The 25,789-nt window shown below is 50.1% G+C and overlaps 2 protein-coding genes across 10 annotated transcripts in view; one reads left to right on the forward strand and one right to left on the reverse strand.

The window, feature by feature from the left end:
* The window catches only part of ABL2 (ABL proto-oncogene 2, non-receptor tyrosine kinase), a 94,314-nt gene extending 84,544 nt beyond the window's left edge, over window positions 1–9,770 (forward strand). For 4 of the 8 annotated variants that reach the window (XM_032463654.1, XM_032463657.1, XM_006183021.3 and 1 more), the window contains 2 exons: window positions 129–362; window positions 672–9,770. In XM_032463654.1, coding sequence (XP_032319545.1) covers window positions 129–362; window positions 672–1,843 — 1,406 coding nt within the window. In that variant the 3' untranslated portion in view covers window positions 1,844–9,770. Of the gene's footprint in view, window positions 1–128 lie in introns of all 8 variants that reach the window. The other 4 variants (XM_032463651.1, XM_032463653.1, XM_032463650.1 and 1 more) reach the window with 1 other exon arrangement.
* A 1,074-nt stretch (window positions 9,771–10,844) lies between these two features.
* TOR3A (torsin family 3 member A) lies at window positions 10,845–25,167 on the reverse strand. 2 transcript variants are annotated; one of them, XM_032463660.1, is made up of 6 exons: window positions 24,828–25,167; window positions 23,576–23,689; window positions 22,708–22,973; window positions 20,885–20,999; window positions 12,325–12,465; window positions 10,845–11,723 (listed from the first exon to the last, which is right to left on the reverse strand). In XM_032463660.1, exons 1-6 carry the CDS (start codon window positions 25,108–25,110, stop codon window positions 11,473–11,475), a joined length of 1,170 nt encoding a protein of 389 aa, XP_032319551.1. In that variant the 5' UTR covers window positions 25,111–25,167; the 3' UTR covers window positions 10,845–11,472. The 2 variants fall into 2 exon arrangements, with proteins under 2 accessions (XP_032319551.1, XP_032319550.1); XM_032463659.1 differs by having other exon boundaries at window positions 12,325–12,449; window positions 20,885–21,063; window positions 24,828–25,163.
* Between the last annotated feature and the right edge of the window lie 622 nt (window positions 25,168–25,789).

The raw sequence follows: 25,789 nt of genomic DNA on the forward strand, positions 1-25,789 counted from the left end.
GAGTTTTCTCTGAGTCCTGCTAACACCTGACATTTCATAGATGCTGGAAAGTTCTTACAGTCCAGCCTTACTAACTCAAATGAGTCACTTCCTACCTTTCACGTTACTGATTGGCCGTTTTTCATCAGGGTTCATTAGAAGTGCACAGGCCCCCAGTGGGTCCCCAGCACTGCCTCGAAAGCAAAGAGACAAGTCACCCAGCAGCCTCTTGGAAGATGCCAAAGAGACATGCTTCACCAGGGACAGGAAGGGAGGCTTCTTCAGCTCCTTCATGAAAAAGAGAAATGCTCCCACACCCCCCAAACGCAGCAGCTCCTTCCGAGAAATGGAGAATCAGCCCCACAAGAAATATGAACTCACGGGTAACTTCTCATCTGTTGCTTCTCTACAGCATGCTGATGGGTTCTCTCTCACTCCTGCCCAGCAAGAGGCGAATCTGGTGCCACCCAAGTGCTATGGGGGGAGCTTTGCACAGAGGAACCTCTGTAATGACGACGGTGGTGGGGGTGGGGGCAGTGGCGCTGCTGGCGGGGGGTGGTCTGGCCTCACAGGCTTCTTTACACCTCGCTTAATCAAAAAGACACTGGGCTTACGAGCAGGTAAACCCACAGCCAGTGATGACACTTCCAAGCCTTTTCCAAGGTCAAACTCTACATCTTCCATGTCCTCAGGGCTTCCAGAGCAGGATAGGATGGCAATGACCCTTCCCAGGAACTGCCAGAGGTCCAAACTCCAGCTGGAAAGGACAGTGTCCACCTCTTCTCAGCCAGAAGAGAATGTGGACAGGGCCAATGACACACTTGCAAAAAAATCAGAGGAAGGTGCTGCTCCAACCAGGGAGAGACCAAAAGCCAAACTTTTGCCCAGAGGAGCCACAGCTCTTCCTCTCAGAACCCCCTCTGGGGATCCAGCCATTACAGAGAAGGACTCTCCAGGGGCAGGGGTGGCTGGAGGGGCAGCTGCCCCAAAGAGCAAGGAGAGGAATGGTGGGGCACGACTTGGCATGGCTGGAGTCCCAGAGGATGGCGAACAGGCAGGCTGGTCTTCTCCGGCCAAGGCTGCCGCCGCCCTCCCCACCACTCACAACCACAAAGTGCCAGTCCTTATCTCACCCACTCTAAAGCACACTCCAGCTGACGTGCAGCTCATTGGCACAGACTCTCAGGGGAATAAATTCAAGCTCTTATCTGAGCATCAGGTCACATCCTCTGGAGACAAGGACCGACCCCGCCGGGTAAAACCAAAGTGTGCCCCACCCCCCCCACCAGTGGTGAGGCTACTGCAGCATCCGTCCCTGTGCTCAGACTCCGCTGAAGAGCCGCCTGCAGGCCAGCCCACTTCAGAAACCCCGGACGGAGGGAAAAAGGCAGCTCCAGGGGCAGTGCCCGTTGGGGGGAAAGCTGGGAGGCCTGTGATGCCTCCGCCTCAAGTGCCTCTGCCCACACCTTCCATCTCGCCAGCCAGGATGGCCAACGGCACAGCAGGTACTAAAGTGGCTCTGAGAAAAGCCAAACAGGCAGCCGAGAAAGTCTCAGCTGACAAAATCAGCAAGGAGGCCCTGCTGGAATGTGCTGACCTACTGTCCAGTGCAATCACGGAACCTGTGCCCAACAGCCAGCTGGTGGACACTGGGCACCAGCTGCTCGACTACTGCTCAGGCTATGTGGACTGCATCCCCCAAACTCGCAACAAGTTTGCCTTCCGCGAGGCTGTGAGCAAACTGGAACTCAGCCTGCAGGAGCTGCAGGTGTCTTCTGCAGCCGCTGGTGTGCCCGGGGCAAACCCTGTCCTTAACAACTTACTGTCGTGTGTGCAGGAAATCAGCGACGTGGTGCAGAGGTAGCCACTGTTCTCCGAGTGGGAAGACGCACACGTTTCTGAGGGGAGAGGGGGAGGGACTTGTTTCCTGTGTTCTCGTTTTCAAAAAATGGAAGACTGATACTTGAGTGTGTTTCTGTGAAGTACCTCAGATTTCTGAGTTCTCACGTTTACAGGTTCATCTCAAAAATAGCAAAAAGCAAAACCCATAGGAGAGGGAAGATGGGTGGGGGCAGGGCAGTCACGGACAGGATTGGAAGCTGCATTGGAACATCAGGGAACATGTGTATGTTGTGCCATGAAGAACCAAGTCCAGCCCGTTCCTGGCTGGAGTGATGTGAGCTGGTTAGACACGGCTGCTCCCAGCAAGGCTACAGGGACTGTGCCCAGACTGTGTTGGCTGTGGCACTCATTCTGCACCACACAGAAGGGAATTGACTTGGGGCTCCAGTAGGTACTAACGGGGATGATGCTCCAACTCATAACTTACTGGATGGGACAGAAGAAAGGAAAGCTGGGAATGTGCCAGGAGAGGTTTTGTTCAAGGTCATTGCTGTAGTAAGAACTGCAAATCAGATGGTTACATACAAAATTAGGAAACGTGGCTCTATCTGTATGCTCCTGTCCTGTTTTCCATTGGTGTGTTAATTGGTGCAGGAAGTAAAGAATGCTAGGAAGTGTAGTCAGGGAGATTGAAACCTCCTCCTAACATCTTACGTTGCTTCACAGAAGTCACTTCGCCCAGTCTAGTGTATTATTTCCTAGTGGGTCAGGACTGGCTTTCTGCTTGTTGGTGCCTAGCTAAACCACAGGCACAGAGGTCTCCTTGGTGGTTCTTCTCTGCTCCTTGCAGGTTGTCTTCCTTTATTCCTGGCAGCATTCAGGGCATTAAGCAACATTGATTTGAAAATAATGGTCATGTCCAGGTCTCACAGGGGCCTTCTCTTCTGATACAGTGCCCCTGCATACTGACGTGCTGGCCAAGGGCTTGAGCAGCTGTTTCCTCATCAACTAAATACCAGGGGAAGAGTCTCTTCTTGAAACCCGGCGGTCAGCCCAGAGACCTGTGGCTGAGGGGAGAAGCTGGCTTGGTTCTAGTGGCTGTTGCTCTGTACCTTTCCTCTCCCTTATCAGCTGAGACCCAGTCTAGGTAGAGAGTAGGGAGGAGCATTCTCTCGCTCTGTACAGTTTTTAAATGCATCACCCTAAGTTATTCTCACGTACTTTCCTCCTCTCACGTACTGGCCACCCCCCACCACCACCAGTGTTGTTCTTGTTTGTAAAGATCATATTGGGAATATCCTTTGATATCTATTTTATCATTTCACCTCTAATTGAAGAATGCATAATTGAAGGAGCAGGTCATTTTCAGGGGACATCAGTTAGATCCCTTTTGATTCCTTTTCCTTCCCTATTCAGTTATTATTATGGAAGCTAATTAGGATCGCTCCCTAATTTGGAAACAAATCTAATTGGTTAGGTATTACTAATATTCTTGATACCATGTCGAATTCTATTGACCACCTAATTCTCTTTTTAATTCTCTTTTTAAAACTTTGTGTCTCCCCATCCCCCCTCCCCAAGGAGAACCCAATATAAAAAAATACATTATTTTTTCCACCCAAAGGAGTATTAGGAAGATAGGAATTGAACCTTGATGCACAGTGAGTTTCCTCCCTGGGCTGTGTCGTTGATCCACTGTCAAGCCATAGCTCCATCTCCTTATTAAACAAAAGTAATGATACATGTTCTCAAGGGCGTTTTGCAAATAAGGCTATAGCTGTTCCTTTGAGAGCCTCTCTGGTAAGCTCTTTTGTGCAGTCTGTTACGTTGAATACAAACTTCTCATTCTCGCCTTTGCTCAGTAGCAGATAATGAAATTTATAACTGCTGAGATTGTATTAATTGGGCTAGAACACTAAGGGGAAAAACTGTTTTGGACAGAGTTCGGCATCTTTGCCCAAGGAGGAAATTTAGTTTTCATTAGAAAGAAAGGAAACCTTGATTCTTACCATGGTTGTTCCAAAGGAGTCCCAGGCCAAGAGGAGGATAAAAAGGGAGGAGACAGTCCTGGGCATTCCTTTCAGGGGCTGGGTAATTCCCGGTCTGTCTGTTACCTACAGATGCAGCACAGGCAGCTGGTGATCTGGATGATTCTGTAATGGCTGGAAGAGGAGATGGCATTCCCTTTAACTTGGATGTAAAAACCAGCAGTCCTCCACCCACCTCCTTTGCCGCTCTCCTTCATCGTGTATTTCCATAAACTTGAAGTTGTTTTAGCAATTAGCCTTTTAAGGGTGGGGCAGGGAAAGCTAAAACTTTAGAATATTATTATGCTGCTTTTTAAGTTTATCCTTGTCCTTGTGGATGCAGGTTGAGGGATTATAATTGTTTTTTCAGGGTTTTTTTTTTTTTTTTTTTTAAGCAAGAGGTCTTTGCTGAAAATAAGCCTTGGAGGAACACTACTGAGGGTATTTAAGCTCCCTGGTTTTCTCCTGGAAGAACAGTCTTTGAGGGTGGGGCTGGGTCTTACTCAGGGGCAGCACCTGGCTCTGTCTCGTCTACAGTAGGTGCTCAGTTCGTTCGTGAATTGCTTTTTTTCTCAACACTGTGGAGAGTAGCATTGACTGTTCACCCCCGTCCACATGATGCTGTAACTGTGTAACTTCAGGAGCTGAGGGCTCAGGGTCAGGCTACAGAGGCGCTGTCAACCTTCTGTCAAGTGTAATTTAGGCTTCTCTTTTTTCTACTTGAAAAGGACCAGATTTTTAAAAATAACCATATGTAAATTTAAAAGTTTGAATTCGAAGCAGAGAAAACTGCTTTTAGAAATTAAAAATGTAGTTTAATTTTGTCTAGTTAAAAAACAAAGCAGATAGCAGGAACAAAACCTCCTCTGCAAGGTGTTGAATACTTTCTACAGTGGTTGTATGTGTGCATACCTTTGGGGTGCCACAGCCTGAATCTTATGTACAGATAATGGGATTTCAGTTTAGATTTACTACCTAAAAATGCAGTGTTCTGTGTAGAATACATCTTGACTGTGCTTTACGTGAAGTATTTTCTTAAAAGGCTTTGTGTAAATTAAAATATGTATATTTTCCTACAGATCTCCATCATGATTTTCAGATACAGCCTTAAAAGAAATTGGCCCTGAGAAATTCATGCAGTGTTTTGCCAGATGACCTCTATACACTGAGGTCAGTATAGTGGAGACCCTTTCCCAGCTGCATTTTGGGGTGTTGAAAAAAGGTAGAATTTTCCTACAATTCAGTTGAAAATTGGCTAATAAAATAGCGCCCAGTTAATGAAATGCTGACTTTGCTAAGGCACCACCCATGTTTATTTAACAAAGTCATGGAGCTTTTGAGTTTAAAGGATACAGTATAGATAGTGATTAAGAGTTCACACTCTAAAACCAGTCTAGAAGGCCAGTCACTTAAACTTCCTGGGCCTTAGTTTCCTCACTGGAAAACAGGGGTAATAATAGTAACTACCTCACGGTGTTGTAAGGATTAAAGGAGGTAACGCGTGTAGGATACTTAGCTTGAGTGCCTGGCACATAAGGAGCACTCCGCAAGCGTTTACTACTACTGTTATTCAGACTTAGTCCAGTGAGTCTCAGCCAGGGATGTGCGACAAAATTTCCTGGGGTTAAAAGAAATTAACAAAAACACTCCCCCCCACCGATGCATTGGCCTCACCCCAGATCAGAATTCCCTGTGGGGCTGGGTCTCAGCCAGTGTGTTTTCCAAGAATCCCGCTAGGTGTTTCGGATACCCAGCGCTGTGTGAACACTAGCAATACCGCAACTCTTTACAGCTTAAGAACTTGGAAGGGAGGACAGTTAATTTACTTGCTCATACTCAGCGCAGTCAGTGGCGGAGCCGAGGCTAGAGTTCAGGTCTGTTCAGTTTCTCGTTGTGGGCTCTTCCTACCATTCCTGTTGCCTTGTGAGACGCCGCAAAAAAGAGTGGCTCCGATCGACAATCAGTCCGCATGGTGCTGCACACTTTCTAAAGCACACGTTCCTGGCACTCTCTGACCTTAAGGGGCTTGAATGTTGAGTAATGGCAACACTAGTAAAGCAGGCACTCAGTAGAACTCAGTAACTGAAGAAAGTTCTATGGGGTCATTCTTCTGGACAGACCTCAGTGACACAGCAATCTGCACTTTGTAATAAGGAAATAACAACTTAAGTTTTAAAAACCTTAGTTCTACATTCCTCTTTCTTTAAAAAAAAAACTTTGTTTCACATCATTTTAATAACTGAGATAATGTATATGAAAGCACTTTGAGAAAAGTATCAAATGTAATGAAAGGTTGTATTATTAATGTCTATTTAGAAGATAAAACGGTTAATTAGCTGCTGATTGACATAAGCTTTTGCCTGTGGGGGACCTGAAAATGCCAATGTGTAAACAGTCAGCTCTGTGGTTTATCACATTTATAAACATGAAACTGCTAAATGCATATGTGCAGGTATAGTGAGTGTTTTGCTAAAACTGTAGCTCAGCACTGAATAACTTCAGAAAACTAGGGACCAACTTTCTGGTTTCATTAATAATCTTTAAAAAGTACTCATGTGTACTCACTCCAGAACAAAGAAGCCCTTCCAGACCTTGACTCAAGGAGAATGAGACCCTCTCACCCTTGAACGTTTGTCCACATGTTCAGCCTTTTAGGACCCAGAATGTGGTGGGAGCAGACTTGTCACCCGTTCATGTTGACAGTGTCTTTTTTAACCTATGTCCTGCATAGTTTTGTTGGGGTTTTTTTGGTGGGGAGGGGGTGGTCAGAGATGGTTCTAGAACCAGTGCACTTTTCTAGGATTCTCTCTCAGTTATGAATGAGCTTGATATTCATCATCCATGTTTATTTTGTTTTCTAAGAGGAGTAGCTGAACATAACTCACCTGTTACATTATAAAAACACTCAAGAGTGAATTGCAGAGGCGGCTGCTTGTGCGTTACAGCTGTGCTGCGTTCTGACCTCCCCCGCTCCCTCCCCCTTTTGCCACTGACGTCGTCATTACTGTCAGGCTGTGCCCCCACAGGAGTTCGTGTTGTCTATGTTCTTGTTCTTGATGATTTTGGGGTTTCGTCATCTTGCTTGCATTAACTTGTTCTACCTGGGTTTGGGGTCCATCTCTGTGCCCTAAGCACCTGCTGTGACCAGTCCCCTTTATGTAGGTAAGTTTCTCTGGATGTAAGTTTCTTATTATGTATCAATGGACTTCAGCTCTCTGTATTTCTTAGCTTCTGTCAGCCAGTAGCTTAGTTCTTTTGTAAATGCCTGCTTCAGTCTGGGCTATGTGGGAGCGGGAGAGAAACAGGAAAGGGCAGCCCCAGGGGTGCCTGTACCTTCTACATGGCAACACGGAAACTGCTGCTAACCACAGCCTCACTAGTCAGAGAGCAGAGGCCTTGGGCTGGTTCTAAAACTTGCCCTACTCTTAACAGTCAAGATATTTTTATTCTTTGGAGAGAGTTCCAATTTTCCATCTACCAGACTTTACAAAATCTGATACAAGGCTAGCTTTTTAGCAAGCCAAAAGCGCTTGGAGTGACAATTATCATTACCTGCTTTGCTGCAGCTCTGTTACAGCCAGACCTTCACTGCCATCCCGTCTTCCGGTATCACTGGGGAAGTGTGGGTGGATTTCAGGGCAGTGGAATGGGCTGTGCCCTGCTTCAGAGCGTCTGCCCAAGTGACTGTCTTAGCTCCAGCCTGTCTTCTATGATGTTTACTGCAGTGTCCAAAGAGACGAGTTTCTGCTCTGGGCTGCTGCTTTTCATGCCCCCACCTGAGGTGTATGGTCTATCTTGAGATAACAAGTATGCAAGATACTTCCTTCACTTCTGACTCAATAGCCTAGATCCAAAGGACAGGCAATTAGGAAAGGCTGCACCCTGTGATAATCGGGGTAAGAAGATGCAGTGTTTCTCTCTGGGTGAGGAGGCCTGGCCAGGCGGTCTTGATTCTGGGCCGATCGGGAGCGGAGTGGTAGAGATTATTCCTAGAGGATTGTGCCTTCAAGGATGGGTTTTGTGCATTTTGCAGAGGCAAAGACTTGTCAGCTGGGTTGATGTTGCACGATTATCGAATTAGAACTGGCAGAAATGAAGTTTTTGGGTCGCGGTGGCTCAGGCTACAGTCAGTGCGATGTCCTTCCACCCAGGGTGCTGATCTGGTAGCCTGCTGCACTCTTCTCCGTCAGCTTGGGGAGCTGGTGGGAGGACACGCTGACTGGACCCTCCTCTCCCTCCAAGTGCACTATGTACGATTACAAAATTGGAATTGTTTACCTCTCCTAGAAAAATTATCTCCTTCACCCTCCCAGCTACTGTGTGACCCGAACACAGTAGCGAGACCCTGTTACCTCAGCCTGAGGTCACAGATGGCATGTGAGCAGATCTTCAGACCTGCAGACCATCTAAGGGAAAGGGTGTCTCCTTTAAATTCAAAAGCCAGGCCCCACACTGTCCTCAGACCACACCCCATGCACGCCATCTGTGCCTGTTCTGTGAGATTCTTTGTTCATCATCGTACTCGAAGCAACACGTTTCCAGGTCCTGCGTGTCATTGCAAGCTGCTGAGCTATACACACGGGGCTTGAGGTCTCGGAACACTCTAGTTCACTCTTTAGGACACGGTGGAGGCAGACTGTCAAATGCCAGCAGGCTTTCAGAAAGGAAATACAGAGTTTGTTTGGAGCTTGCTTAAGATTTGCTTCTGAGCCTCAGGATAGGAGTTTTAAATCATGTAATTAAGCATCATAAACTTCACTTGGAGAGTGGGACTTCTGGTTAGTAAAATTTTCACATATAAAGATACTTACTTTTCAGCAGTTCTAACATCCTAACAGGTATGCCAGATTTATTCTTGATTGAGATTTCACGGGATCCTGTGATACTTTAGGGTCATTGGTGGAGAATCCAAATACTGTTTTGTACAATTCAGAAGCATCGTACCATGTGTTGTGAGTGGCAGGAATGCCAAGTGACAGGTTTCTGGTAGACGAGGGCCAGATAACCAGCCTTCCCGCATTGTGACAAGCCGGTTTTCACTGTGGCCACTGTTCTTGGGACTCCATTATGAGGGAGATTTGCGGAGATCCTGAGAAATCACCTTGATTAGGCTGCTTGTCCCTCAGCGAGATTAGTATTCAGCAACTTAGGAGGAACAGTGAGGTACTCATCTTACAGTGTTTTAGGGCGTCTGTTTGAAAACTGATAGGTCAGATCTGTGTGGAGGGTGCACTGCCGCCCTGCTCACTAAGAAAGGAGGGGGGAGAGACATAGGAGCCCGACCTTTCCCTGTGGTGAGTGGAAGCTGTGCCCTGGTCCGTGTGTGTGCCACGCACAGGCTGGCTGAGCTGTTGGTGCATGCTCCGAACCCCGTCTCCTGGGTGGACCCCACACTCCTTCTTGCAGTCTGATTCTTTAATGACTATCCATGGAGAAACCCTAGTTTTATGCTCACTTGGCAAAAATAAGTTTGAACATTTCATGGTGGTTGATAGAACTTTGTCCTTAAAACCTATGATTCAGATTCTTTAAAACTTGTTTAATGTTTATACCAAAGGTCATGCTCTGCAGGTGTATGTGTGGTGGGTGCGCAGAGGGGGAGGTCTGGGGGGCCTGCCTGTGTGTATTGCTAAGGGGACACAGTGAGACAATATGGGATTTAACTGAAAACTCATCAGTCATGGGTCACACTACCAGTGTTGTCAGGTATATGTTCTTAATTGTTATTGTAATATATTTTCAGGTGTTTTGTTTTTCTAATTTAATACTTTCACCCTGTTGTCTGACTGTGAACTGCTAACAGTGTTAAACTTGATGTAAATAAATGAGGCCCTTGAAAGGGGAATGCTGTCTGCCTGTTGTCTCACAAGGCTTGCAACTTGTGTTTTATTTTAAATAAAGGTTGCAATATTTTATTGGCAATGTGGGCTTGTGATTGGAGTGTTTCTCCCATGATTTTAACTGATAGGTACTGTAAGCGGAACTTCTCTCTCTACATATAAAATAAACATCTGAGGTAAAGAAGCTGCTTGAGCAAGCATCCCGCTGGCACAGTCTTTAGAATGTTCCTCTTTGGGGGTGGCTTCTCATCCTTTGATGGATTACAGTTTTGGAAATGGACAAAGGCATCATCTGAAGCCCAGCTGATACAGAAGGTGGGTGCTGGGCGTGGGTCCATCCATCCAACACGAGGTGACTGTAAAATGAGACTTAATTCTCTCAAAGTTCATTCTAAGGACAGCTTCAAATAAGTTCTAAAAATGTTTTGAGTCAAGGTAGCACTAAACAGAGTAAATGTGGAACCACACAGGGGACATTCTGGTCTTGTCTGACTTGGTCTTTAATTTTTAAAAAAAGGGTTCACTGCTTTTAGAAGTAACATTTTGATTAAGGATGAGTAACATATACTCAAGTGGTATGCACATAAAGTCCAATAAAAATGGCTTTTGTCAGGGAGCAGAATTTGCCACTCCAAAATATGCTGCTTTGGCTTAAGGATTCTTTTAAGCTGGTTATCTTTAAGAAAGTGCAGACACTGAAGCTCTGAAAACAGTCAAAGTTAACCTTTTGCAAGAGATGCTTACATTTATGAGGGAAAGCTCTGTTTGTAAGGGTGTCGCTCCCTTGCCGTATCTGGAAGAGGTTGACCAAACCTCTAGAAGCTTATCGGTGGAGAAGGTAAGGATTTAAATTTGCATAACAATCCTCAAGAACAACTGTTTTTCTTTTTAAAGCTGGGAGCACAGGAATGCTGTTTTCATATATATGGGCAGTATGTTGTGGACACCTCTTCAGTAAGAGGCTGAAGTACCCTAGCTCAGCTGATGTGGTCCCAAAGCAAACTGAAGTAAACTGGCGGACCAGGCACTCGCCCCGTCAGCTCCATGAGTGCCCGCACATGCCCGTCTCCACCAGGCCCCATCCGTATTGCCTGGCATCTGCACTTCTGCAGAGTGAGCACGATTACTAGGTCTCAGTAAGAAGGTAGGCCAAGGGTTTTAGAAAAATACAAAATTTTAATCTTTGCATATGACACAATCATGTCAAGATCCCTAACTCAGAAAAACAATTCTTTTTTAAATCTGCAGAGCAGAACAAGTCTCAGGCTACACTGATTTGATTTAAAACAAACAAACTTCCCCTGTGCACTTTTTCCTTCAGTCTGAGGCTCTGCTGATCTCTCAGGTAGGAGCTGTTCAGCTTCCCTCTGGGAATAACAACTGGAAAGCTGGCCCACCCAGCCCGCGGACTCGAGGTGTCTTCCCTGCCACTGGTAAGCAGAGCTTCATTCTCCCCTTCCCTATCACCGAAGATACTGCAGCCTCGGGCCCATCACCCAAGTCCAGGAGACTGCCGGCAAGAGCTGAGATGCTAATAAATCCTTGGGATTTATCTCCCACGTGGCTTTCTCCAACCACCTGGCCCATATTTTGGAATATTTCTTTTTTAAGGCACCATGTGATTTTAAGAATTGGCTCTGCTCTGGTTTAAAGCCTTCCTTTTACATATCACTTGTGGACTGCTGGAGGCTAGCCTGCCCTTAAGGTCCTGGACAGTGTGCTGACGGGGTCCTGTTAGTGGAAGGAAGGCAGCTAAGCTTTCCTGAGACGTTTCCATCTAGCCCTCAAGGCAGGAAATAGTTAATTCTCTGGGAAATAGATTTGCATCCCTGAGAAGAGAAAAGTTGTTCCTCCTTGGGGACGTACACCATCATCTTGGCGATTTCATCCAGTGCCTCTTCCGTGTACAGGAGCTCCTGGCTCAGGAAGGCATCGCGTGCACACAGCCTCACGTGACGGTACTCCAGTGGCAGGAAGGGGATGAAGAAGTCGATCAGGTTTTCTTTCACAAGACGGCTGTGCCCAAAGCCGCTGTCTGAAATCAAGACCAAAGGGACATGGAGTCCTACCTGGGGCTGAACCCAACTGGAGTTGTAAGGAGTCCCCCATCCTCAGGCCTGGGCAAGGTTTGCTCTCATACGCCAAGTCCAGGAGGGCTGTCTGGGGTTTGTGTCAAGAACTATGCCGCTGTCTCTTTTAGGGAAAGAGGGCCACGGTTAACGGGGTGTGTGCCGCAGGGGAAGCCAGAGGGTGGGGCTGTGCCTGCCAGGTCACGGTTTCATCTGATGATGGCAGAAGGTGGAGCCACCCTACCTACGACTGGAGGCGGAGCCACGAGGTTCTCGCAGTGAGACTCTTACCTCAGGGTCCACCCGCTCCACAGACCACGGCCCGTGCTTCCAGGGCCAGGGCAGACTACTCCCTTTCAAAGCATTTTCAGGAAGGGACTTTGGCTTTCTTGGCACTTTGCTTGTGCCTACCTGAGGTTGACAATGAGGAGACTGATTATACAGCGCGTCCTCTGTGGTCCTGAGCACCCTGTCTACCTCATGGGCACAGCTTTCAGCACATACACATGACCCGCTACGGTGGCTCTCACTAGAGGCTTATTTTCCGTGAGGCCGGGAGTCACTTACCTGTGGATTCCACAATCTCAGCCTGGAGGTGGGACTTCAAGTGTTCCATACTGATTTCTTCCCGAGACCATCCGGCCTTAAGCAGATTCAGGACCACTTCATTGATGATATTGCCTCCAAGGTTGCTGAAAGAGAGAAGCCCTGTTAATTTTGGGGAGGGGGAGGTAATTAGGTTTGCTTATTTATAGAGGAGGTACTGGGGATTGAACCCAGGACCTTGTGCATACTAAGCATGCGCTCTACCACTGTGAGCTATTCTCTCCCCAGCCCCCCAACAGATTTTTTAAAAATTGAAGTATAGTCAATTTACAGTGTTGGGTTAGTCCCAGGTGTTCAGCAAAGTGATTCAGTTATATGTATTTTTTCAAATTATCCTCTATTATAGGTTATTATAAGATACTATATATTATCCCGTGTTACACAGTAACTCTTTACTTGTCTATTTTATATATAGTAGTGCTTATCTGTTATTCCCATACTCCTACTATACCCCTCCCCCGCCTTTCTCCCCTTTGGTAACCATAACTTTGTTTTCTATGTCTGTGAATCTGTTTCTGTTTTGTATATAAATTCATTTGTATTATTTTTTAGGTTCCGTATGTAAGTGATATCATACATTTGTCTTTCTCTGTCTGACTTCACTTAGTATGACTACCTCTAGGTCCATCTATGTTGCTGCAAATGGCATTACTTCTTTTTAATGGCTGAGTAATATTCCATTGTGTATATATAAACACATCTTAAACCAATGATTGGTTGACGGGCATTTGGGTTTTTTCCATGTCTTGGCTTTTGTAAATAGTGCTGCTGTGAATACTGGGGTGCGTGTATCTTCTCAAATTAGAGTTTTTGTCTTTTCCAGATATATATGCCCAGGAATGGGATTACTGGATCACGTAGTAGCTCTATTTTTAGTTTTTTAAGCAACCTCCATACTGTTTTCCCTAAGTGGCTGCACCAATTTCCATTCACCAAGTGTAGGAGGGTTCCCTTTTCTATACATCCTCTCCAGCATTTAATACTTGTAGACTTTTTGATGATGGCCATTCTGACCAGTGGGAGGTGGTATCTCACTGTGGTGTTGATTTCATTTCTCTAATAATTAGCGATGTTGAACACCTTTTCATGTGCCTGTTGGCCATCTGTGTCTTCTTTGGAGAGATGTCAATTAGGCCTGCACAGGTTTTGATTGGGTTGTTTGTTTTTTTGATACTGAGTTGTATGAGCTATTTGTATATTTTGGAAATTAACCTCCTGTTGGTTGTATTGTTTGCGAGTATTTTCTCCCTTTCTGTAGGCTGTCTTTTCATTTTGTATTGATAGTTTCATTTGGTGTGCAAAAAATTCTAAGTTTGATTAGATCCCATTTGTTTATTTTTGCTTTTATTTCTTTTGCTTTGGGAGACTCATCCAAGAAAATATTGCTGAGATTTAGGTCTGAAACTGTTTTGTCTTGTTCTCTTCTTGGAGTTTTATGGTGTCATGTCTTAGATTTCATTATTTTTATATTTAGCTTCCAAGTGGATAATCTTACCACTGAAGCCATTACACTGGAGACTAGAATAATGGAGGTAGAGGAGCTGGACCTCCCCTCCTCCAGGAAATCTTGTCACAACCCAAAAGTCTGTACAGAAAAGACACTGTCCTGCTTTGCCTCCCACCCTCCCTGTCTCGCTCCCTTTTGACAAACACAGACTGCTGGCTGCACGGAGCACAAAGATGGTAGGATGTAGTTCTTTCCCTTGACTGAGGGAAAGGAGAGGCACGTGTGTGTGAGTCACAGTGTGGCAAGGGCTAATGTAGAAGCTACTGAGGCTTAGGGAGAAGACCTCGGAGGAGGATGAGGCTTCTGAGCAAATGCAGACCGAGCAGTGATCACCAGACACGGCAGGGGAGGGCATGTGTCCGGGCATGTGTCCAGGCACGGACCATCAGAGAGAGGGCTCGTGGGGCTTGGGGCTTATGAGCTTCTTAGAGGGGCTGGAGGGGCGCAGGCATGCAAGGTGGGCCGAGGCTGGCGGGAGGCCTTTGTCAGCCAGGCAGGTGGATTTCAGCTCACGGGCCATGGAGAACCAGTGAAGGGTTTTGACATTGGAGTGAAGGGTAGTAGGGTGACCTGATCAGCCTTACTTCCTCAGATCATTCTTGAACCACAGTGGATTGAAGAGAATGCTAGTCAGGGAGCTTTTTGCAGTAGTCCACGTTTAGAGGTGATGAAGGCAGTGGGGAAGGGTTTAGCATTAGTGCAGGAGGCACAGCTGACAGGGCCCTGTAACTGATGGATGTGATAAGTGAGAGAAAGGAGGTCAACAAAGAGAACAAGTGTCTGCCTCGCGTGGCCTGCAGCCCCCTCAGCAGACGTCGAATAGAGAAGGCGGAGGTGCCAGCGTGGAGTTACACATATGAGTGTTGTGCACTTGCCTGTGACCTCTCCAGGGGATGTGATTTCACTGGGCAACTGGAATTACGGGTCTAAAGCACAGGAAAGAGGACTGTTAGAGAGACGAGGGAGAGAAGTAAAGCTGGAACGCTGGGAGGAGGAAGTGGAGACCCGGGGCTGGCAGCACATCCTGCCCGGCCCCCCGCGCCCACGTGCACTTCTCTCCACCTCACTGTGCCCATCGCCCCCCTCCCAGGCGATGGCTCCCTTCTGTCAGCTCCTAACACAAACCCAGCTCTGCCCTGCTTTTCTCTTCAGGCCCAGCAGAAAGTGAGGGAGTAAGTGCACGAAGGAAGCAGGGGGGCGGGCGGCAAGTGAAGGAGTGGGGGCCCAGGACCTGCGTTCTGTCCCCACCAGGCTCTCACTGGCTCTCTGACTCAGGTGCGTTAACTCGTCTAAGTGTATCCTGGGGGCCTGTGTAGGCTCGGGACACAGAGGAGCTGGGTGGTTCTCTCCCTGCTGGCCTCCATGGATGGGCAAGGAGAGGCTGGGGCAGGTGTCCTTCCCTGCCGGGGGATCCAGTCCTCCTTCCTGGAGGTGCCAGTGTGCCCCTCACAGCCAGATTTTACCCAGGGCCGTGGGCCCCAGCTGGAGAGCCTGGCAGGAACAAGGGCAGTCCCCACGCCTTGTACCCTGCTCAAGTTCAGCTGCTCGGCCAGACTTCCCCTGACACCTGCAGAGCGGAAGCTGCTGCAGGAAGGCCTGCCAGCAGGTCATCTGTGCACACGCAAGACCACGGTTGCATCAGCGGCAGCAGGACCTGCCCTGTGCCAAGGGACTTCCCCACCCTGCATTCCTCACAGGGGGCAAAGGCAGGAGTACACATGCATGGACTGCAGGGCAGGCATCCAGGGCAGAGGGGAGAGAAGCAGGATTCACTTACTCAGCCCCAGGAGCAGACTCCATTTCTACCTGGAATGCCACTTGATACGAAGTTTCTCGAGAACAGAAGCTTAGCCTGTTTGTTTAGGTAGCACAGTGCCTAGCACACGCTGAGTGCCTATCAGGGGCTCAGTGTTTATTAAATGCTTGCTGAATAAACAGACGTCTCTGCATGTTTACACTGTCTCCACCTCCCTCCTGAATTTCTCCTCTTCTTTTGTCCCACAGCCAATGACTCTCTTCTTCTTCCATGTTACCGGCTTTACCTCACCCACCAATACTTGACCTGGACCCCTTCTCTGTTTAGCACCCCCTCCCCTAATCTTCAGCTCCTGAGGGACCGCCACTCTGGCACCAGCACCACACCTTTAGACAGATGTTGCTTTTCTGGAGCACCTTAGTCCCCTTCCACATCCTCCCAGGTCACCTGCTGACCTGGAGGCCTGAAGGGACCCAGGGACAGAAGGCACCTCTAGAGACGAACCCTCTCCCCCGGCTCTGGGACAGGACAACATGCAATGTCACCAGCCCTAAGACTGCAGAGGACGGGCACTCAGAGGCCTCTCCAGAACTCCGGTAACAAGCCCCAGGCCTCCCTGCTAAGTCTTGCCTGAGGAACAGATACAAACTTGACTCAATCACACTCTCTCTGAGCCTTGGTTTCCTCATTTGTAAAACGAGAGAGTTGAACCAGACAATTTTAAAAGCCCTCCTTAGGCTACCTGAGATTCAGCGGTCAGTCAACAATTAAACATTTCTTTGAGCACTTTCTATGTGCTGGGGCGCAAGGCCTTTTAAAAGTTAAAAGAACTATACTAATATAAATTTTTCATGGAATCAAAGTCCTTTCTATGTGTTCTTCTCCTGACATCAGAGCAAGGAGAGCAGGCGCTCGTTACCCTCGTCCTTTCCAGCTTCAGTGGGACGAGGACAGTAGCTCTGATCTCCGGAGCCCGAGTTCCCGGCCTGGGACCCCGTTCACAGAACTGCCTATACTTGGTAGAGATGGGCCAACGTCATCAGTGCTGGTCTTCCGGCGCCAGCCCGGGGCCCCGAATCCCTCAGGCCCAGACGAAGGCCTGCTCTGAGAGCGGGCGCTCCAGCCTCCCCTCTCCCCGCTTCTGCCCGCAGGCGCCACCACTCTGCAGGGGCCCAGCGAAGCTGCCAGCACTTGACCCCAACGGCGGGCTTAGGGGTCTTTTCAGGATGAATCCGCTGGCCTCACACTAGTGACCTGTTCACACCACCTCCACAGACTGAATCAGCTGCACTTTTCCTTCATTGTAGAAGTCAGGTCTGAAGTCACTGCCTCCCCCAGCCATCACCAGAATTCCTGAAGCTGGGGTTTGGAGGTGCTGCTTATCCTGGGCGCCTAGGGCAGGGGTGCTGAGCCGCACCGTCAGCCGGCTGGCCCTCAGGCTCCAAGCAGTCCGCCCAGTCCTGTCAGGGACCACGGGCTGGGCCGAGGCCCACACCAGCGCCACTGGAATTGGAGGCCCCGTCCTTGCTTCCTCCTCCCCAGGGGGCTCAAAGGCTCCTCAAGGGCCCGCGTGGCTTCTGCATCCCCCACCAGCATAGGCCCACTGGGCAGCTTTTCCCTGGAGGCTCTCTTCTCAGGCCCTGCCTCCACCCTGCTGTCTATCTGCTCCCCAGGGCCGTGTGGCCTCGGACAGTGGGACAGTGCACAGAGGCCAGGTCACTGGGGGAAAGGGCGAGGGTGTGGGAAGGGGAAGGAACGAGGGCACTGTCAGCGGGTCAATGACCAAATTACTACAAAAGCAAACATTTGCATAGAGACAGCTGGGTCACCTGGGTCGCGTTAGGAAATCCCGACAGTGTAGAGGGGGAGGTTTTCCAAGCTGAGAACCCGTGCGAAGGCAGCACCCAGGCATCTGGGGCCAAATCGGGGAAAGGTCAGCCGCAGCCGCAGCCACGAGGCAGAAGCTGGCTCAGGCCTGGTGGGAGGGAGGAGGAACCAGGCAGCGGACAGGGAAGAAGCCCGCACGAAGTCAAAGGATTCCTGCGATAGGAAAGGGCGTGCCCAGGCAGCCAGGCACCAGAACTCAACTGCAGGAACAGTTCCGAGGGCTCCCTGCCCCCGCCCCCTGCCAGGGCTTGGAGGGCGGGGAAGCCTCGGGGACCAAGGTGATTCCTTATTTGGCCTTCTCTGCGTTTCGGAGCCCCCACCTGATTCACTGCCTCAGGACGAGAGCTGCCCTGCTGGGCTGCCCCAGGTGATAAGTAATGTAGAGCTGCAGGGGCGAGTTAATCCAAAGATGTCACTGTCCTCATGTGCCAATTCTGATCACTTAAAAAAATCAGAAAAATCTTTGTTTTTCTCTTAAAATCACCCATTAGGGCTCCTCTGCCCTCCTTCACAGTGCATTGCAGTGTCCTGTCTGCCTTACTTATAGACCCGGAAGGACTTAACCAGCAACACACCAAAACCCCAACCCAGCAACTGTGTAAACCGGTTCCACCTTGTCCTGTGGGTCTACAGTGAAACAAGATCCGCCCTCCACAGCTTGCTCCTTCACACTTTCCAAGCACGGATGAAAAACCAGACTCCCTACGTCTCCTCACAGGGCGCACCCTAAAGCTGGGGAAAATCCCTAGCAAGCGTGTACTGGCCTGCCAGTTTTGGGGGGGGGGGTTGATGGCAGGGGCGGGCGGTGGAGCAGCTGGTGTGCCGTCCACTGAGTGCAAGAAGCTGCTTGTGAAGCATTCAAGTTGGGCCAACAGGGACCCATACTTGACTTTTAAGAGACCTTGGGCAGGACCTTCCATTGCAGCTGCTATAAAAAGATACGGTTGGAAAAGTTGATTTCAAAATTCACTTTTTGCAAAGCCGTTTCCAGAGCCTGGGGCACACAGGCAAGCAACACAGGAAATGTAGTGCAGTGGTTAAGTGATTAGTCCTGCATGGTCGAGTTGCAAATCTCAACACAGCCACAGAGCGTTTCATTCAAAACATTACACCTTGAATTGCAGGCCAGTGACTTCCTTTCATGATCAAAGAAGCAGACCTTCCAAGGCTGGATAAAGAACTGGCCATGGTGGACTTAGTGGGCAACTATCCTCTAACTGGGTATACCCTGGGAATTTTTTTTAAACTTTTTTGGGGGGAATTTTTAAGGGTAGTTTGTACTTAATTTTCAACTAATGTGCTGGCTTGAAAACGTAATGCCCTTCTAAGCGAGGACTCCCAGTATGTGAGTTACATTTCAAACTATATTACAAAGCTTTAGCAATCAATGCCGTAAGGTGCTGGCATAAAAACAGGCACATGGGTAAATGGAACAGAGTTGAGAGCCCAGAAATAAACCCATGCATATATGGTCAATTAATTTATGACAAAGGAGCTAAGAATATGCAATGGGCAAAGGACAGTTTCTTCAATAAATGGTATTGGTAAACCACATGCAGAAGAATGAAACTGGACTGCTATCATATACCCTACACAAAAAATAACAAAAGTACTTAAGATCTGAAACCATAAAACTCCTAGAAGAAAACACAGGAAGATCCTTGACACTAGTCTTGGCAGTTATTTTTTGGACTTGACACCAAAAGCAAAGGCAACAAAAGCAAAAATAAACAAGTGGGACTATCTCAAACCAAAAAGCTTCTGCACAGCAAAGGAACCATCAACAAAATGAAAAGGCAACCTACTGAACGGGAGAAAATATTTGCAAATCATATTTCTGGTAAGGGTTTGGTATCCAAAATATATAAAGAACTCATACAACTCAATAGCAAAAAATAAATAAATCCAATAAAAAAATGGGCAGAAGATGTGATAGACATTTTTCCCAAAGACATACAAGTGGCCAACAGATTCATGAAAAGATGGTCAACAGCACTAATCACAAGGGAAATGCAAATCAGAACCACAGTAAGATATCACCTTGTACCTGTTAGAATGGCTACAGTCAAAAAGACAGGAAATAACCAGCACTGGTGAGAAAGTGGAGAAAAGAGCACCCTTGTGCACTGCTGGTGGGAATAAACTGGTGCAACCACTATGGAAAACAGTATGGAATGTTCCTCAAAAAAATAAAAAATAGAACTGCCATATGATCCAGCAATTCTACTTCTGAGTATTTATCCAAAGATAATGAAAATACTAACATATCTGCACCCCTGTGTTCACTGCAGCATTATTTACAATAGCCAAGATAAACAACCTAAGTGTCCATCAACAGATAAATGGATATAGAAAATGTACACACACACACACACACACACACACACACACACACACACACGAGTATTCAGCCATAAAAAAGAAGGCAATCTTGCCATTTGCAACACATAGATAGACCTTAAGAGCATTCTGCTAAGTAAAATAAATCAAAGACATGTAAGACAAATACTATATAATCTGACATGTGGAATCTCAAAAAAAAAAAAAAACCCAAAAAACTCGAAACACCAAAAAGCCAAGCTTAGTGGTTGCCAGAGGGGGAAAGGAGGGTGGGAGTGGAAGAACGGGGTGAAGGGGGTCAAAAAGTATAAACGTCAAATAATAAGTTGTGGGGATGTAATATACAGCATGGTGGCTATGGTAACATTGTACTGCATATTTGGAAGTTGCTGTGAGAGTAGATCTTAAAAGTTCTCATCAGAAGGCCAAAGAAGTTTTGTAACTATGTATGGTGACAGATGTTAACTAGACTTGTGATCATTTCATAAGATGAACAAATACCAAATCATGTTGTACACCTGAAACTAATATGTTACAGGTCAATTATACCTCAATTTAAAAAACCCAAAACTTAATGCCCTTCTAAGTGGGGACTCCGAGTGTCCCTCCCTCAGGAAACTGTGTACTAACTGGGGAGGCTAAGGGAGGCCTCCCCACCCTAAGAGCACCACGGAGGAGGCTAGAAGAGGGACAGCTGCTCTTCCCCAGGCTGCTCCTGGGAGCTAGCCGGCCTGTGCTGCGGGGCCAGAGTCCTTCAGAAATGCCCTGGTAGGATCAGGGCAGGAGCAGGGAGACCGAAGGCTCCCCCCGTTGCTACCACCCCAGCAGCTGCGCTTTTGTTTTCTCTCTTGGAGTCTGTGTTGGTTTCCCTTGTGGAAAAGGGCCAGCCGGCAGCCTAGGAAAGCGCAGAAGCCCCCACAAGCTTACAGGCCAAGTAACCGCTCCTGGGCCTGGTGCACGCGCTGCGCGGCACCTGGACGGGCTCCTCCTCCCCCCACCCAGCCCACCTCTTCTGGCTCCTCAGACCTCACCTGAGAAAAACAAAGATGGTTCTGGGGCACTCGGGCCTGGGGTTCGTGGGGGCCTGGTGTTCCAGGTGTGGCCGGAGGGCCTCCAGCAGTTCCGGGTGCAGCTTCTCAGCCTCATCTAAAATGAACAGGGTCTGGTGGCAGTGCTCCTGCGTCTTCCTGATCTGGCCTGTCAGCTGCTCCTGCATGGAGTACAGGGAGCTGCTGGGGAGCAGTGGGAGGTGCCTTCCGACCGGAGGGCCCTGGTGAGGCTGGTGTCCCCAGGGCAGCTGCAGTGGATCACCTGGGGCTTGGCCCACCCCCAGAACTACCCAGTCCAAACCTCCGGGGGTGGAGCTGGGGCATCTGCCTCTAACAAGCCTTCCAGGGGTTTCTCCTGCACCCTGTGGTTTGAAAGTCAACTAGGTGGAGCCAGCTTGGGGAGAGGGCTTTGGGGAAGTGGCCCCAGCCCTGCTCCCTCCCCTCCAGGATGAGCTTCATCTCAGAGCTAACTGCTAACTCTCCCACCCAGGGGCAGGAAGCGGGCTCTCACACAGGGGTGATGGGGAGAGACTGGCTCCAGTGCCTGGAGGCGGCCAGTCCCCTGTCCTGAACTCCCAGGAGCAGAGTGCCTGCTGGCTGAGATCTCAGGGAATAACCTAGGGGAGGACCTGTCTGGGATCCAGCCAACTCAAAACTGGGGTTCCCACCCCAGGCAAGATAGTAAGCCCTTGACTAAAAAGATGCTGCCCTGCAGGGTTTACTAAGCAGGGTGAGCTCCTGACCCAGGGTGGGGTGTTGCAGCAAAGCCCACACTCACTAGCCACCTCTAGCCTTCCTGGATTCTGACTTTGGCCCTCTGTCCCCTCAATGTGTGTGTGAAAGGATGTGCAGGGGGTGAGAGAGAGTGTGTACACGTCAGTTTTCACAGTGAAAGCAGAGATCCACGGCAGTTTTGCTGCAAAGCCAGCCAGTTCTTTCTGGGAAGGCCTGGCTGACCCGCAGCCTGCCCTTAGGACAGTTTAGCCAACCCCTGCTCTCCAAGGCTGCACTCAAAAACTGCCGGTGACTCAGGCAGTCTGTCCTCAAAGGCTTACATAATCTCCCAGGTTAACACACTCCAAATATTGCAACTGAGAGCCAAAGATAGACGCAGACGCGCCTGTCGTACGGCAGTGGATGGGGTTTGGTCGTCGTCTGGCTATTGTCTAAATGAACGAAGCCCAAAATAGCAGAGCAGCAGGGACATTGCTACCCACTTGTTGGCATATAATGAGTAATTTTGGGAAGACGTGGAAAAATCACTTATGATATAAGCCTCTTTAAAAAATATAGGGGGATGTGCAACACTCTGCCTAATACAATTACAGTGAGCAGAGCACAGGGGAAAGGCTTGAAGGAAGTACACCAGGATGCCAACTGGGGTTGTGTCCCTTGTGGGGAGACTGTGAACGCTTTTGCTTTTCTCTGTTCCATGCTTCCCGAGGCACTTCCACTACTTCTGTGACAGTAAACTGAACAGATGGAGTCTCTGTTTAAAAGCTCAGTGTCTGGCCTCTCAGGTATGGCTGATAAGGAGAGAGCTCAGATGAGTAGTGTTTGGACGGTCAGTCCTTCCTCGCTGTTCAGGGCCTCGTCTGTGTGGAGTGGACGTCTGTGGGGGTCACAGGTTCTGCCTAACGGCCCCCATCCCCCAGCCACCACACCCAGGTTTCTCTGGGGCCCACCTCCTACAGGAAGGGCTGGCTGCAGCCTCCCTCCCAGCACAGAGGCCTGCGCCTCGGCTGTCGAGGCCACAGTGGGGCCCCCGCCCCGCCGGCACAGCCCCCCAGGACGGCCAGCCTCACCTTGTACAGGTCCACATACTTGGGGTGAGGGAAGTGCAACGTAGCGATGAACACCTGGACGCAGTTGCTCCTCAGCCCATCCCGGTACAGGTTCTCCGCCAGCATCCGCGCCACGAAGTTCTTGCCTGTGCCAGACCAGCCGTGGAACGACAGAGCCAGGGCCTTGTCTGGCCGGGGCAGCTCTAAGTAGCTCCTCACTGCCATCAGGACCAGCTCCCGGGCCAGGTGCTGGCCATGCAGTCGCACACGCAGGTCAGTCTCGAGGCCTGGGGACAGGAGAGAGGCCAGGGTGAGAGGCGCACACAGGCGCAGTCCCTACCAGGCTCGGCCATGGTCAAGACTGAGCACCTCTGAGGTGGGAGCCATCCTGTCTGGTGGCCTCAGGACAAGAAGCCACTGGGCAGACCTTGCAGCGGAAGAGACGCAGGGGCTATTTTCTAAAGAATTTGAGAAATCAAGGATGACTTTAGGGAGAGAATGGAATCACCCTTTCTGAAACCCCTGAGGACGTCCCAGGATGGTCAGCAGAGTCCTGTCTGGAGGAGGACCTCCCCCCCAACCACCACCATGAGGTTCCTGCTCCCTCCTGGAAGTTTCAGGACCCCTATATATTTTATGGACACTCTCATTTTATTCATTTTAATTCAATTCAGCAAACACCTGTTGAGGGCAGCAAAGCCCTTACTTCCTCTCAGCAGTGAGCGAGGCTGCAGGGTTTGGATCAAGGGCTGTTGGGAGCCACGGTGGAGACAGGGAGGGTGTGCTGCCAGGGGTGGGCAGGCAGAGGTTGGGTCGCTTCACCCTGGCACTTCCCTGAATTGCCTCCCCCCCACAGATTCCTGGCCCCTAGGGCCGTGTAAGGTCCAACCTGTGAAGTTGTTGACGATCCTGCAATCCCCACTGTCGCAGCAGTCCTGGAAGCTGCAGTACCACGTCGTCAGGATATCCAGATACTGCTGGCCCAGCAGGGGAAGGCTCCAGCCTGGAAAAGGAGGCACTGTGATGCAGAGATGGAGCCTAGGGCCGAGGGAGAGCCAAGCACTGCCTCCCTAAGACCAACCAATGGACCAGGGCAGTTCTTCCCATCCTCTCTCCAGAGCCACCCCTCACTGCTCTGCCCTGGGCCTTCCTCGGGCACCGCGGAATGGGCACAAGTGGGAACCTCCAGCTGTGAGAAGTAGATGGCTTTGCTAGAGATGCAGCTCCAGCTGCAGCAAAGAATCCATTTACTCAACAAAGAAGCCTCTAAGCACTTTGTACCAGAAGTGTAAGAAACCTAGGCCCTGCCTGCAAGGAGTCTGCAGTCGAGTAGGAAGACAAACAGTAACTGGTGATTATCATTCTTCTTACTTGCTTTAGATTCCAGAATCATCTGATCACAGCCAGCCCTAAGCGACTCTAAATTCTATCAAATGTCAATTTGAATGTGCCTAGCATTAACAAAAATGAAAACAAAACCAGTTCACTAGAATTTAGGGGTCTTTTGATTTAAATGAGATGTTTATAGCACCATTACAGGCTTACCATCACAAGTACTGTTACAGGACCCAGAATTAACGACCCAGACTTCAAGGAGCCTCAAAGATCAGTGGGCCCACGACTGTTATGTGACAACCCTGCCATACACTTCGTCAGTGTCAGAGCAGCAATCCAGAACTCAGGCCCGGGAAACTCCTAGTCCAGGCTCCGCCTCCACATACAGCAGCAGAGAAGGCACTTGGGGGTGTATCCAACAGGGGACTTTCCTTAAAGCCGTCAAGAAGGTGGGCAAGAGCAGCTCCTTGGAATAACGCCAGGGCAGGCTGGGAGACAGCAAGGATGAGTCGGGAACGGGCGTTGGGGAGGGCAGCCAGGCCCCCTGGTTTGCATAAGGGCGCAGCGCCAGGGGTGGTTCCGGAGAGGGCAGTGATGGGGCTTCCCGGTCCCGCAGAAGCTGCCCTGCCCTCAGCCTGGACCAGAGGCGGGACCAGAACAGCAAAGCCGACGGCTAAGGCGCCCGCCTGGTGGCCCCAGTCACGCTGGCCCAGGGCAGGCGCGAGGCGCTGACCGCCGCGCCCCGATTCCACGGTGCCACGGGCATCCCGCCCGCGCTCCCGCCCTCCTGAGCCCGCGGGTCTTACCCAGGGGCCGCGCCGGCGCCTCCCCCTCCTCCCCACAGTCCTCGGGCCAAACGCGGCAGCGGAAGAGCGCCCAGTAGCGCCTGGAGAGGGCGCCGGCCGCCCGCAGCCGCTCCCGCAGGCCCTGGAAGGCCGTCCAGGCCCGGCCCGAGCCCGCTTCCTCTGCCCTGTCGCTCGGCCTCGCACGGCCGTCGTGTCCCTGCGCGCCCGGGGGCGGCAGCAGCAGCACGAGCCCGAGCCAGAGCCCGAGCCCGAGCCCGAGCGGACGCCGCGGCCCGCGAGGCATGGCCTGGCCGGCAGCCGGTCCCTCTGCCGCCCCGCCTCCCCGACTCTGTCAAGCCCCGGGCGGGGCGGGCGCGCGCCGGCACTTCCCAGGCCCTGATTGGCCGGGCTTTGGCGTTGCCACGGGAACCGCGGGCAGGCTGAGCTCGCCTCTCATGTGACCCAGCGCGAGCCCCGCACCGGTCCGGAACCGAAACCCAGCTGGTGCCCGGGAAGGCATCCCGAGCCCAACTGCAGGCGCCGCCCACCCGACAGGGGCTCGCTGTTGGGCAGCAGTCTATTCTGGGTGATTGTGGCTACAAAGAGGTTGAACTCAGGCCTTGAGATGGCCACCCACTGGGATTACCCAGTTACTTTAGGGCAGCTCTGGTGGCCCATTTGAGGCCTACCCAGTAAGGGCCCCATTTGTGCCCGGTCCCGTCTGCAGATCAACTTCCTGCCAACCTGTTAGACGAAACCGGGCAACCGTCTCACCCAGGGGCTTGAGTTGGCCAGGGGAGTCGGCCAGGGGAGTCAGCCCTGGGCCTGGCTCCTCTACAAAGGGAACTGAAACAGAGCAGCAAATAGTCAGCAGGTTTCCACAGCTGGGAGTCCACCAAAAGCAAGAGGAAGCTGGTGGGCTCTAGTCTGGAGTCATCTGGGTTTTGGAAACTCCCAGAGTTAGGGGAAAAATCTCAAGGTCT

Source organism: Camelus ferus, chromosome 21, assembly GCF_009834535.1.
Source record: "Camelus ferus isolate YT-003-E chromosome 21, BCGSAC_Cfer_1.0, whole genome shotgun sequence".
Classification (NCBI taxonomy): domain Eukaryota; kingdom Metazoa; phylum Chordata; class Mammalia; order Artiodactyla; family Camelidae; genus Camelus; species Camelus ferus.

Excerpts from the sequence above, each read along its gene's own strand:
- TOR3A (XM_032463659.1), bottom strand. The coding sequence starts at position 25,110 with ATGCCTCGCGGGCCGCGGCGTCCGCTCGGGCTCGGGCTCGGGCTCTGG. Across the intron at positions 12,450-20,884 it reads ACCATCTTTGTTTTTCTCAG|CAACCTTGGAGGCAATATCA; the intron begins GTGAGGTCTGAG and ends TCTCTCTTTCAG. Across the intron at positions 11,724-12,324 it reads TGAGATTGTGGAATCCACAG|ACAGCGGCTTTGGGCACAGC; the intron begins GTAAGTGACTCC and ends TCTTGATTTCAG.